Source organism: Erithacus rubecula, assembly GCF_903797595.1.
Source record: "Erithacus rubecula genome assembly, chromosome: 5".
NCBI lineage: Eukaryota > Metazoa > Chordata > Aves > Passeriformes > Muscicapidae > Erithacus > Erithacus rubecula.
In genome coordinates this window covers 7,285,884-7,299,340 of record NC_136687.1, presented here as the reverse complement: position 1 = coordinate 7,299,340, position 13,457 = coordinate 7,285,884, and the positions used below count along the sequence as shown (strand labels likewise).

General features: G+C 37.9%; 1 protein-coding gene across 5 annotated transcripts in view; it reads left to right on the top strand.

Annotated features, from left to right (window-relative positions):
• Positions 1 to 13,457, top strand: part of ZFYVE28 (zinc finger FYVE-type containing 28) — a 140,844-nt gene that overhangs the window by 74,049 nt on the left and 53,338 nt on the right. For all 5 annotated transcript variants that reach the window (XM_079307011.1, XM_079307010.1, XM_079307009.1 and 2 more), the window contains exons 3-5: positions 6,699 to 6,836; positions 9,268 to 9,470; positions 11,292 to 11,381. In XM_079307011.1, the coding sequence (XP_079163137.1) occupies positions 6,699 to 6,836; positions 9,268 to 9,470; positions 11,292 to 11,381 (431 nt within the window). The remainder of the gene's footprint in view (positions 1 to 6,698; positions 6,837 to 9,267; positions 9,471 to 11,291; positions 11,382 to 13,457) is intronic.

Below are 13,457 nucleotides of genomic sequence, written 5' to 3'. Positions count from 1 at the left end.
GGTGTTCTTCCTTTAGAATTTCATCTCCAGTTGTTGTAGAACTGATGGCAACATTTGTCATTTCATTACTCCTGGTATAATGATGACTTGTGTGAGCTGCAGTGCTCTAGCAGATATCTTCTCTGTTCTGCCTGACATCTGCAAACAGTTGGTGTCAACTACCTGTTTGCTATTTGGATTTGCCATTGAGTGAAAGCTCTTGACATTTATTTTGCAAGCAGGCAGACTTGTCAACCCTTTCATATGTTTTCACTGTACTTCACTACAAATAAACTTGAGTATGATTGTTCTAAATACAATAAGTAACCTATAAGTATCAGAAGAGTTGGGGGTTTTTGTCTGTTTGGTTTGGTTCACAGATTATAAATTTGCCCTTTTTTCCTCAGTAATGTCAAGTGATCAGTGGAATGTTGTAGTTGGGTATAAAACAAATCTGCAGAGTTAAACATTCATTATCAGTAAATAAAATTATTGATTGTGTCTTTTTAAATACTGTTTTTTAACAGCTTGTCATAATTTTTGGGAAACTTCTGGTCACTGTAGAATAATTAGCAAATGGCTATAAAATATAAAATGCTTGACTAAATTGGGCCATAGTACAACTCCATCAACTAAATGGAATTGTATTTTCTTTCTGCATTTCATATTGATCTTATGTTGGGAGTGACTAATATTTAAATATATTTTTTCTTTGAAAAAGGGGTTTATTACTGTAGTCTTAAATTGTAGTTTCTCATGTCAACAAGTTTCTTCATGTGTTTTCACTTGCTCACATGGATCAAATAGATCATACTGAGAACCTGCTTGTTATCTAAGACTGTGGACAGAGTGGAAAAAAAATGCTGTGCACTGCAGGTCAGGGAATTAATTTGCAGCAGAGAACCATAGGGAAGAAAGCTGGATCCATGCCAACTCAGCAATGAATGTGTTGGGGATGCAGGATGCTTTCACTGCAGCAGGGGAAGGTAAAGTGAAGATGGCAGTAATTCATGATGACATCTCCTTCATTCTGCCCTCTGTGAATGGGGATTCCTCTTTTATTTTGTAGAGGATTGTTGCTTGGCTGAGGCAATACAGAACTTAAATTGCTGGATATCCAAGTTACCTTTTCATGATGAATTTGGTATTACTCTATAGTGGGTTAGGAGCTGCTTCCCAAAGTTCACACATAGAACTGTTACTTTTAGAAAGTGGAATTTTGGGAGTTGCATCCTCAATTTGCAGATTATTCCAAGTTGGATGGAAGAGTTGATCTGCTGGAGGGCAGGAAGGCTCCACAGAGGGATCTGGACAGGCTGGATCAGTGGGCCAAGGTCAGTGACCTGAGGTTAAACAGTGCTGGGTCTGCCCCTGGGTCACAACAACCCCTGCAGTGCTACAGGCTGGGGCAGAGGGGCTGGAAAGGGCCCAGTGGAAAAGGACCTGGGGGTGCTGGTGGAGAGTGGCTGAACATGAGCCAGGTGTGCCCAGGTGGCCAAGAAGGCCAGTGGCACCTGGCCTGGATCAGCAACAGTGTGGCCAAGCACAAGTTTTTGAGTGGCTGAGGCACCTGGAGATTTTTAGCCTGAAGAAAAGGAGGCTCAGGGGAGACCTTATTGTTCTCTACAATTACCTGAGGTTGTAGCCAGGTGGGGGTCAGGTTCCTCTCCCCACTAACAATTGATAAGGTAAGAGAAAATGGCCCAAGTTGGGCCAGGGGAGGTTTTGAATGGGATATTAGGAAAACTTCCTTCATGGAAAAGGTTGTCAAGCATTGGAACAGGCTGCCCAGGACAGGGGCTGAATCACCATCACTGGAGGTAATTAGAGGATGTGTAGGTGTGGCACTTGGGCACATGGTTTAGCAGTGGACTTGGCAATGCTGGGTTAGTGCTTGGACTTGATGATCTGAAAGGTCTTTTCTAACTCAAACAATTCCATGGTGCTGCATTGTCAGTGGAAAATAATCAATTAGCTGGTGAGGCAAAGGGAGTCTGAAAGCAAAGCCTTTGGGGTCTGTGCAAGATGGGCTGGAGGGAAAGTCATGTAGAGGCTTTGGATCTCTAATGTGAAATGTCTGTCTGGGTTCTGAAGCCAGGACCTGGTTGAAAACCTGTTTGTTTCATCAGAGTGCACTTGTGACTGGCTTCTGTTAAAGTAGCCTATAACACTCTATAAATACTTACTAATTGCTTTAATTACAGTGACATCTTTCTTTATCTTTTGCATTAATTTGTGTTCATCAGTGACTTCTGATTGCCATAATGCTATGTTGAAGGATTTCTGGAACTTTAACATCAAGCTAGAAAAGGTAATAAAAAATATCATGGACTTACTTAAAAGAAGAGGTTAAAATATCATTTATTAAGCTCATGGTGTTATCATAACAGATCATATTGTATTGGCTAGATCTTACTGGTAATTCAAAACATGCCTATTAAAGAGGTACTGAACAGCAGAGGAAATTACCTTCCTTTGAAGAAGTCTTGCAAAAGACCTCAGAAAGGTCATACTAAATTTAATGTTGTAAATTAAAGAAAACCAGTGTAAATTTTATCAATGGCATATACAAAAGGATAGATAAGTTTGCCTTTTGTTGATCTAAACATACCTTTCATATTATAAGAAAGATGAATTTCTTGGCATTTTTTGGTACCTATTCAGGAAGCTAATGCAGCAGTTGATGTTAGCTTTATGTTCTGATTATTTAATATATGGCCAATTACTGATGGACCAAAAATAAACTTTTTGTCCTCTGCTGTGGCTACCTACATACTTTCTCACTGCCACTCATTGTCTTCCCTATCAAAATGAAATGTAAATACTCTCTGTTACGTGAAACTCTGAGCTGTGTTTTCCAGGAAATGAGGAGTTTGGAGTAAATCCCAAAGCAGAATCTCTTCAGAGGCTGCTTGTGCTGCTGTAAAGCCTCAAGAGAGCACCTGAAACAAAACTGTGCACATCCCAGTACACAGATAAACCAAAAGATAACAGATAAAGCCACCAAAGGATGTATTAAAATCCAAAGGCTTTTATGTAGAAAGATAGATCAAGTGAAAGATTTACTACTTCAATTCCAACTAATTGATTTCTGTTGCTTAAATTAGAGCAAAATTTCAGTGCTACCAAGTATCCAAACCCATTTGTTGTTAGCTTACAAAGCAGAATACTGTAATTAAATAAATTGAATGTTTCTTGAAGCTCTTCTAAAGAAAGACTAATTTGCTTACAATGTGTTGGATAGTCTGTCTAAATTGGCTGGCATCCTTCCAGGTTTAAAGCAGCTGAGAGCTGAAATTATTATGGGAGCAAATATTCCAGAATTTTTTATGTAAGTTGCTCTGTTCTGGGTGTCATAAGGGGAATGGAAGAGGGAGGGGAAGTGGTGGAGAATTGTTGGTTTGTTTTGTTTTTTTCGTTCTGTAGGACGATAAAATAAACCCTGTAGAACAACAGAGAATTTGGGAAATTGCAGATCTGGAAACAGCAAAAGCAATTTACCTTGTAGAAATCATTCAGTATTTGTACATTATATATCAAAGTTCCATCAACTGTTCTTTCTGTAATCTTCCTGTATCCCTGCTAGACTAGGCAGGCAAAGATGGCCATCTTTTTAATTGGCTTTTTCACTTAACTGTCTGACAGAATAACCAGTGTGAAGCCAGGTAACTCTATACAAACACCTGCTACTGGAGATGGAGCTATTGAGATTTATCTCCATTGGGAAGTGTATATTAAAACTCTAATTATCTGTGGTTTAACTTAATACTGTACATATTAAAAAAAAATACCTAACATACGTGGAGATGTGTTGGTAGATCTTGGGTGCTCTGGAGCAGAAGCAACTAGAGATTATAGGAATGTTGAAGAAATGAGGAAGAATATTAAATGTTTTTTAAGTGGGAAAGAAACAAATTATATACTTAACATTAGTGTGTTGTGGAAAGTTGAATTCATTACATCATCTTGCCTTTAGTTGCAATATTTAAGTGGATTAAGGCATAAAATTTCATTATACTTGTAATAATTATCTCCTGAGATGATTTAGAAAGAATTATAGTGCTTTTTAACAGGTATAATGATTAGAAAAACAGAACAAAATCATGGAACAGTTGCTTACCAGCTATGAGTTGTCTTTCTTTACTTCGTTTGCATAAAATAATCTTTGATACATCAGGAGTTTTGAATATCTGTATAGCTCATTGTGTAAGGGAAATTCAATCTGTCTTGTAGCTGCTGTCAAATAAGATTGCATTTAAAAAATAATCTATTAAATTAAAATTTGGGGAGGAAGGTTTTTCAATATTGCTTTTCATCTTATTCTGTGTAGCTTTTTAGGAAAAAAAAAGCCAGAGAAAAATTGCATTCCTCCATATTAAAGTTTGGTGGCAAGTAAAATAAATTGCAATATCATGTCCTAAAATAAAATGTAATTGGATTACTTAAAGTCTGATATAACCAGATTTGAATAGTGTTCTTCTCAAAGTTTCCTGCCTTAATATTTCTCTGTATTTCCTGAAACTTTTGTAAAATTTTAACTGGTAAGATTGCTTTTTGCCACTGTATCTCTCCAATGCAAAAAGGCCTTTACAAACTTTAATTTTCTGAAAACAGGAATCTGGCTTTTTCATCCTAGTGATAAAGACCAACCTGTATTGCTCTGGTGATAAAGTGAGAGCTACAGGCAAAGCACCTGGTCTAGAAACAGATTAGTAATAACAGATTTGAAATACTTCATGAGTGACTTATGCCTTTCTACAATTTAAATGTTTTTATCCTCAGTTTCAGTCTTTGCTCTGTAATTTTGGGTAGGAATTAGGTAATTTAGGAGTTTTCTTATGAGACCTACTTTCAAAACACTTTGGTTCCCAGGTAGATTTAGCTAAATAATGGTGAGAGAAGTATACTCAATACCATGGATTAGGAAGTGGAAGAAGAATAGGAAACTTGCTATTATCCTGATTTTTCTGACCCTAAAGTGTCATGCCATTTTGGATGTGATTTCTTGGCTGACTCCCTGTTGTCCTGAAGAGAGGAGGTGGTAAGTGTTTGTCAGCCAGTGGTTCAGGAGCAGGGTGTGGGCATCTTTGCTCTGTTCCCTTCCAGGATTTGACTTTCAGTTCTCCTTGCAGTTACACTAGGGAGCATTGAAGGTTGATTTTCCCTCAGTTCTGCAAGGGGCATCCCTTTGGATTCTAAGGGATCCTAGTGCCACACTGATCCTGGCAATAGAGGGGCCAGCAGAGTGAGAGGGAGATTTCATCTCTGAAATCAGGTATTTTGTGTCAGTGATTCTAGTTTTCTTCCCTTGTCTCTTCTCATACCTGCTGGCCATGGACTGGGTTGTGATGCCCTGGAGGGGCTACAGGGCATTTAATTTTCAGTCTTATTTCTAGAGAAGATGGTTGATTGTTACACTTACTCCTGTGTTTTAGCTGTGTGAGGTGGGTTTTCATGTTTAACAACCTTTTGAAATGAAACATTATCTTATGACAGCCTTGCAAAAAATATTTTATTGTGAAAGTGTTTTAATTGTTAACAAATCAAGTATCTTATACCAGTGTGCAATAAATATTGCTGATGGTTAATTTATTAACTTATTTTGGATGAAGACAACAGTAATTGCAGCCCTAATGTTAAGATTATTTTGTGGCAGGTGCAGCAGTCTGTGGAGAAATTGCAGAAAATGTGGATCATTCTTTGTAGCTAAAATAGGTTTTGTCTGTTTTGATGGGGAGCATGTTAAAGGGTCAGGTTTCTTCAAAATTCTTGTCTTCTATTGTTTAAATGGAGGTGAAAATAAAACAGTAAAATGTAGATGTAAAGCAGTTTTGTCTGTTAATTTTCTACAGATGTGGTTGTATTTGTTTGAGAAATATTTTAAATAGAATGTGAATTCTGTAAATAGCAGAAGAAGCATAAGGCAGACAAAACATCTTTAATGAAAGAACTCAGCCTTTTTCATGCTCTCAATCTACCTTTATTATGTTAATCAAATTTTGTACAGTTCCCAGTAGGGATATGTGAAAATTATCTTTTCAAATAAATGAATACAGATTATTTACTGCATATGAAGAAACTGGTTATAGGTCTTTGATCATTGTCCTGTTGCAGAGGTAGATCAGAGCTGTTATTAAGGTTCTCATGTGTGTGGTGTCCCCTTGTCCTCCTGGGTTCTGGGGAGGAGGTGCTGGTCAGTGTGCCAGCCCTTGCCCACTTGGGACTCAGGTGTGGAAACTGCTTTGGATTACCAGGATGAGTTTAAATCAATTCAACCACAATATAACTCGGTTTCTTACAACTCCAAGGTACCCTGTCAGGTGCTCCTTTTGGGAATAATGGTAGTCCTTATTGCTGGGGCTGGTGAAAGGAAATGAAGAAGTCTAATTCACTTGTACTTCTAGTTTATTTACTGGTATGTACATATAGCTGGAGGTAAAGAGCTCTTTATGTCATGCCTCCTCATCAGAAGTCCTATTAAAGTAGTCAAAATTAAGTGCAACTAATCTGAGAAACAGTTTCTGGGAAAACTAGAAAGGGTGAAGTTTGCTGCTCGTGTGTCTGTGCAGTATTCTGTTTTCACTGTGTGTATGAAAACCATGCGAGTTAAATACTGCTTTTTCTATCTTAATTGGTTGGTACCTCACTAATAAACTCCATTACAAAGTTAGAAGTGTTTCCTGTGCCAATAGTATATATGGTATCTTGTTTTGCTTCAGGATAATGTTTTGAACATCATAAACCAAATCATGGATGAATGCATTCCCCACGAACGGGCCAACCGGGACTTCTGTGTCAAGTTTCCAGAGGAAATCCGCCACGACAACCTCGCAGGACAGCTTTGGTTTGGAGCAGAGGTAGGTCTGTCATACTTCTGTTAGTTGGGATTAATTGGCACTTTTTTGGTGTATAAATCCACAAGTACCTTTTCAGACTTTTCTCAAAGAGGTCCCAAAAAAATTACAGAGCAAGGTGAAGAAGATAACTTGCTCTGGGTGCTCAGGAAATGGGATTCTTTAGCTGTGGTTTTGGTTGGGCTAGCAGCACACCAGGTTATTTTCCTAATTGTGTGTTGTCAGTATTATGTAGTGAAAAACTACTCTTTTGTGGGTTAGCAACTGATTGGAGGGGTTTTTTTCCCTTATTTTTTTTCCTGATCAGCCATCTTGTGTTTTGAACATCTTAGAAACAAAAGTGTTTTAGGGAGTGTTATCAGGACAAAAGTTCATCTCCAACAAATGGAAGTGCATGCTGTCATTTTAATGGCTATGTTATGCTATAACTCATCCTCAATATGCAACACCAGGCAGTCATTTGTTGCTCATAACTTCTTTGTTCATATGTATGCCAAAAATATAATAGTTCCTGTGCAGAACACTGAAGTCCACTTCTCTTACCTGGTTTCTCTCAAAGATTTGCTTCTAGAGCAACCTGTAGGAAAAAAGATTTTTGTAGTGAATAAGCTTCTGTTGTTTTAACCAAAGGAAGTCTGAAGTGCCAGAACAAAGGAATATGATGTGCAAGATACTTATTTATTAGTCCTGATGTCTTTGGCTAAAAAAAAAATAAAAGTCATTGTGGCATCTTTAGTGATAAACTGTTCACTTTTACTCGCCTGAAGGTGACCTAAGGCAGTATCATGAATTTGTTGAGACTGAGGAGGGATTAGTCTATTCATCCCATCACACAACAGCCTGTTGTGGTCTTGTTTTCAGTGTTGCCTCTCCTGTATTTGAAGGAATTCTTGGCCTACTGTTAATATCTTTTTTTTTTTCCCTCAGCCAGTTTATCCTTTCTTTTTCAAGTGCATATTCTCCATGAAGAATTCCCGTCTTGTTCAATCCAATATGCCTCCATATGTTCTGTATCTGAAACTTTGACAGTTGTTAACTTCAGACTCCTCTGAGTCAGAAAAGTCTCAGAATTTAGAAAATTAATTTGGTATGTCATTGCTTTGTAATTCTGTCCTCAGTCTTGTTTTATTCACTGCTGTGTTGCATAAGCTAAACCTGTTTCCAAATCCAACTTTCACTGTGTAACCATCAGGCTGGAGAGACCTGTTGGTTTCAGAGAAAGTACCATATGTAGTGATGATGTAATGCAAACTGCTACTGCTGTAGGTACTGTCCTCCTGCAAATTCATGTAGCAAGAAAGTTGTATGAGTACACACTTCTGTCCTTGTCAGTACAATCACTGGTTATCAGACTGACAATACCTTAATTTATCCATACTTCCCACAAATAGTGCTTTAGCTGATAAGAAGTAAAAACATGATCTTCACTGAATGCCCTCAAATCAATGCATCAGGCTGCTGAGAAGGGATCCCTTCTGGTACTGCAGGTCCCTCACAGTGAGTTACAGGTGTGGCTCCCATCCACAGGGTGCCAGGGAGAGGGGAGTGACACAGCTGCAAATGGAGATGTTTTAAAAGGGAAAAAACCCTCTTCTTTGAGTGCAATCTTGTATCTCCTCAGTTAATAGAAGTGTTTCCATTTATTCAGCAGGTATGATTTATATTGGTGCTCATTGCCTTCCAAATATATCCATAAAAGAAAAAAGCCAGCGGTTGTTTTTAGTGGCAAGGTTTTTAAAAAGTTTTTATTAATGTGTTACAGTAAAAATCTACTGTTAATGTCTTTGTCAGCTGGTCAGAGAGAGTCCATGCATAATGCCTAGGGCAAGGAGTCTCTTAAATAGTTGCTTTCCAGACACTGAAAGGGAAGAATTACTCAGTGACTAGATTTTTGTATATAATTATGATTTCTGTGGGAAGCAGGATACTGGCCTAACTGGATCCCTTTGTAATAGCCAATGTGAGTAATTTCACTGTAAAAGACATCACAGTTGCAGAATTTCTGTCCCTTTTATAAGGAATACATTTAATTTACAAAATCCAAACAGTCCATGGACTGTAGTTTTGCTAGATTCCTGTCTCTTATGCAAGCAATCTGTGTGTGCTTAGAGGATTTATCCTACTAATGCTTATTACCTAGCTGGTGGGAGAGTAACTTTAGTTCTTCTGTCAGCACTGTGGTTCTTGTACTTCAACTTTCTCCTCATCTCTCTGGCTGAGCTGCTTCCTAACCTTTTCTGTGAAGGCTTTTGACTCTTGACATACCAGCCTTAAATCTTTCCCTGCTTTAATAATTTGCAGCCAGCTCAGGCTAAGTACTGCCCTTGTTCAAAAGCACATCTTATTAAATAGCACATCTTGTGCTTTGTTTCTAAATATAAAAGTATTTTTAATTTGTAAAAACTAATATTTTATCTCTTCATGTCTTTCCTAGTGTTTGGCTGCTGGTTCAATTATTATGAATCGTGAAATTGAGAGTATGGCAATGAGACCCCTGGCCAAGGATCTGACCCGAAGCCTGGAGGAAGTCAGAAATATCATTCGTGACCAGGCCTTAAGGGATTTGAACCTCTACACAGAAAAAATGAAAGATTCCCTCAAGCATTTTGATGTCCTTTTTGCTGAGTTTGAATTAAGGTAAAAGAAATGAAGTCAATGTGTTGTAAGCCATGTCTTGGCCACTGCAGCTGTTTTGTAGCTTATTGGTTTTGGAAATTGGCTGTTTCACTGTGTGTTCTTTGAGTGGAAAAAGGGTGTAAATTTTTTTATAGTTGTATTTGAATTTAGTAATATGTTGTATTGTTAGATTTTTTCCTTCCAGTGAAGCAATAATGAAAACTAAATAGCTTTTTAGCAATCAACTTTTGCTCTCTCCAAATAAACTATAAACCCCCATTTGCATACTGGCATATGGCATTTGAGGGAGAATTTCCAAGACACAAAAGGAAACCATAAATCTCTTCTGTTAATGTTTTCTTTGTCAGAGAAAAGGCAACAAATAGGAGATGTTTAAAAAGAATGATAACAAATATTCTAGAGACTATGAGGTTTTGTTCTCTTGTGTTTAGTGGTACAAGCAAGATGTACCCAGTGAATTTAAGAAGGCAAATTGAATTCTGATGGAGGAAGTGCTTTTACACAAGCCATAATTAACCACAAAAACTCACTGATTTGAAAACTTGTGATTGAAAAATGACTTGGAGGTTTTTAGCTTAAGTAAAAATAACTGCTTTTGGAGGTGATGCTTTTTTGCATCAAGGGTCACATTGACCAGTCTTGCATTGTGCTTCAGAATGTAACAGTTGCCTGCCTGTGGTGCTGGCCACAGACAAGATAATGGGCAAGATTATCTGACTCTAACACAATACAGTCACTGCTGCCCTTAGCAGATCATGTTTCTTAGAACTGGGTAGTCTTTTAATATTTCTTGGGAATAACCTATAGACTGTCACGTCCCACATTACTGCTTGCCCTTCCTCAATATTGTTATTCTCTTGTGTTCTTTTACTCGGGTAAGTGGCTTGTTTCTGATTAGGAAAAGCATCATGATCCTGTTACATTGAAAGGACTTTTATTGAAAACATTGTCTAAAACATATTTTTAAGTGCAGGTTTGAGTGCAGATACCAGTGACAATCAGTAACTGGTTCTTGGCAGTGTCTGTGCAGTTTTTGGCCTGTCAATACCAACTCTCTACATACATTTTTCTTTAGCATTTTTCTTTAATATTGTTTTGCAAACAACTTTTTCCCTTTCTGTGTTACTTGTATTCTACAAATGACCAATTAAGTAATACAGGGACAGAAAACCACTACATTTTTACCAGTGTTTCTTACCTTGTTGAAACAGTGCTTTTTGCTAGTAATTCCACATAGAAATGAGACCAAATTTTCAGTCTCATAAACTGTCTCATCTGGGTTACTGAATTTGGCTAATCTAATTTCAGGTAAAACCATTATGATGTTTGATTTTATAAAATGTTTGATTAAAGTCAGTTTGGTATTGTTGGATGGGTTTTTTTTGGTTGTTTTGTTTTGTTCTTTTTGCTGTTTTTTTTTTTGTTTTGTTTTGTTTTGTTTTTTAAGAAATTCAGAGTAAACTATTCTGTCTTTAAAACAGGGCAGTAAAGATCCTTTGAAGCCCTGGGCCACACAGTAAAGAGTTCTGATAGCTAAATGTGCTATCATAATTATATAATTACATCATAAATGTGCTATATAATTATAACATTTCTAAATTACTACTGACTTCCACTGCCTCAATTCCACTACAATAAGTAATTTGGCTGTGTTTCTCATAGATTCTACATACAATACAGTTTTCATAGTGAGTGCTGTTGAAATAAATACAAATTAGTACAATAGGGTGCTAAGATGATTTGTTCTAGGTTTGGTTTTACTTATAATCTTATTTGTTAAAGCATGTGCAACAGTGGTGTGTTATTTTATAATTTTTGTAGTTATGTGTCAGCCATGGTACCTGTGAAGTCTCCAAAGGAATACTATGTACAGCAAGAGGTTATTGTACTGTTCTGTGAAACTGTGGAGAGGTAAGTTAAGGACTAGATCTTAATTTCTGGATTTACTTTCTGTCTGAGTTTTTATGGAATACATTAGCTATAATCTTGAAGAAGTGTTGTAAAGCACCAGATATTTTACTTTTCTAGTAAATATCCAAGTACAAAGTTCAAAGGTATTAAACATGCTTGCCAGGCACAAGCCTATGCTTCTTTTTTTCTACATTGAAAAAAAATACAAAGCAAAACACAAGAGTTAATAATCCAACAATAACTGTATTGTTAGTATGCCTAGATACAGATGCATACATGAAGACTAAGCATTTAAATAAGCTAAATCTGTTCAAGCCATCAAGACTTAATGATATTTCATGCTAGAATACATGGGGAGATGATTCAAATCATCTGTGAACCTCCAGTGATTATCATAAAGAACTCATAAAAACTCTTTTAAATCTCAAAGGCCTGGTCTTTGGCTCTATATTTATGAAGGGAGGATGATGAAAGAAATCAATTCAGCAATTCACACATTGTTCTAGAAGTATAAGATGCAAAGAAAAGTATGAATTTGTGATGTACTGTGTTGAACAATTTTTTTCTTCCTCCTTGTGACAGGCTAACTAGCCTGCAGGTGGGCAGTAGAGGGGAACAGCATGTGAAATACTCAGCCTAAGTGGGGCTTTGAGCAGTGCAACACTGTTCTTAAAGGAAAATTAGTGAATCATGTTCTGTGTAGAGTTATTAGACACTAGTTGACTGTAAAAGGCCCTTAGAATAAATGTTGGTTTTACTGTCATGTTGGGGCAACTTGTGATGTAGGAGCTTGGTCTGGTGTGGTCGATTCTTTCATTAAGGAATGGGGGAGCACAGAGCACACTGCCACAATCTGTGCATGACACCAAGATCAGAGGTGTTCCAGGCATTTTGGGAGACAGGATTCCAACTCTAAAAAGGACACAACAGGTAGGAGGAATTACTTTCCATCAGTCAGAGAGCTACTATACATACACATACATCTATGGCAGACACATGTCCAGCAGAGGCCACAAAGATGATGAGGGGTCTGGAGCATCTCTCTTTGGAGGAGAGGCTGGGGGAGCTGGGTCTCTTCAGAGAACACCAGGAGGATCTGGTCAATGCACACAAATATCTCAAAGGTGTGTGTCCAGAGGATGGTGCCAGACTCTCTTCCATGGTGCCCAGGGATAGGACAAGGAGTAATGGACATAAATTACAACACGAGAAGTTCACATCAGCATGGGGGAGAATTTCTCTACTTTGAGGTGGCAGAACTGTTGCCTGTGGAGGTTGTGGAGTCTCCCTCTCTGGAGACATTCCAAACCCACCTGGATGTGTTCCTGTCACCTGCTCTAGATGACCCTGCCTGGCAGGGGGTTTGCACTGGGTGATCTCCAGAGGTCCCTTCCAGCCCTGACAATTCTGGCATTCTGTATTTGCCCAGTAAGAGGAAAAAAATGGTTTCTTACTTGTAGCTTTGGAAAATCTGTCTGGGCTGCAGGAGGGAGCAGGGAGTGAGGATGGGCCACACCACCAGTGTGTCTAGCCACTGTTAGCACCAAGCAGGGTTTGCTTTGTGGTCGTGCCCCATCCACCACCAGCAATTCTGGCTGGACAAGTGCTGACCAGGAATAAGAAGTTATTTCCATCTTTTTGGGGACCAAAAGCAGGACTTATGTGCAGTTTTCAGTGCAATCTTAAGCACTGATATGAATAAATCAGAAGAAATTTGGGGATGTTATGAAATATATGGTGAAATCTGGAAATGGTGAAGAAACCTGGAAAATATAGCCAAGTAAGAAATCCAAACAAAATGGGGTTTAGTTTAAAAAGGGGCTTAAGACATTTGAGAACCTGAGGACAATGAACTCTCCCCAAATATTAAATCCTTAGACTTCAGTAAGAGAGTTGCTGTGTAGAACTGAGCTGTTCTTGGGTTTTTTAGGTTTTTTGTTAGTTAAGGGAGTGATTGACCTTCATAATTAGAGCAATTTGTATTTGAAAATGAAACCAAGTACTTTCCCGTTATTTTAAAAATGTTCCTTTTATTTGAAAAATTGTCAGCACCTGTGGTTTTCAGTATCAAGCTGA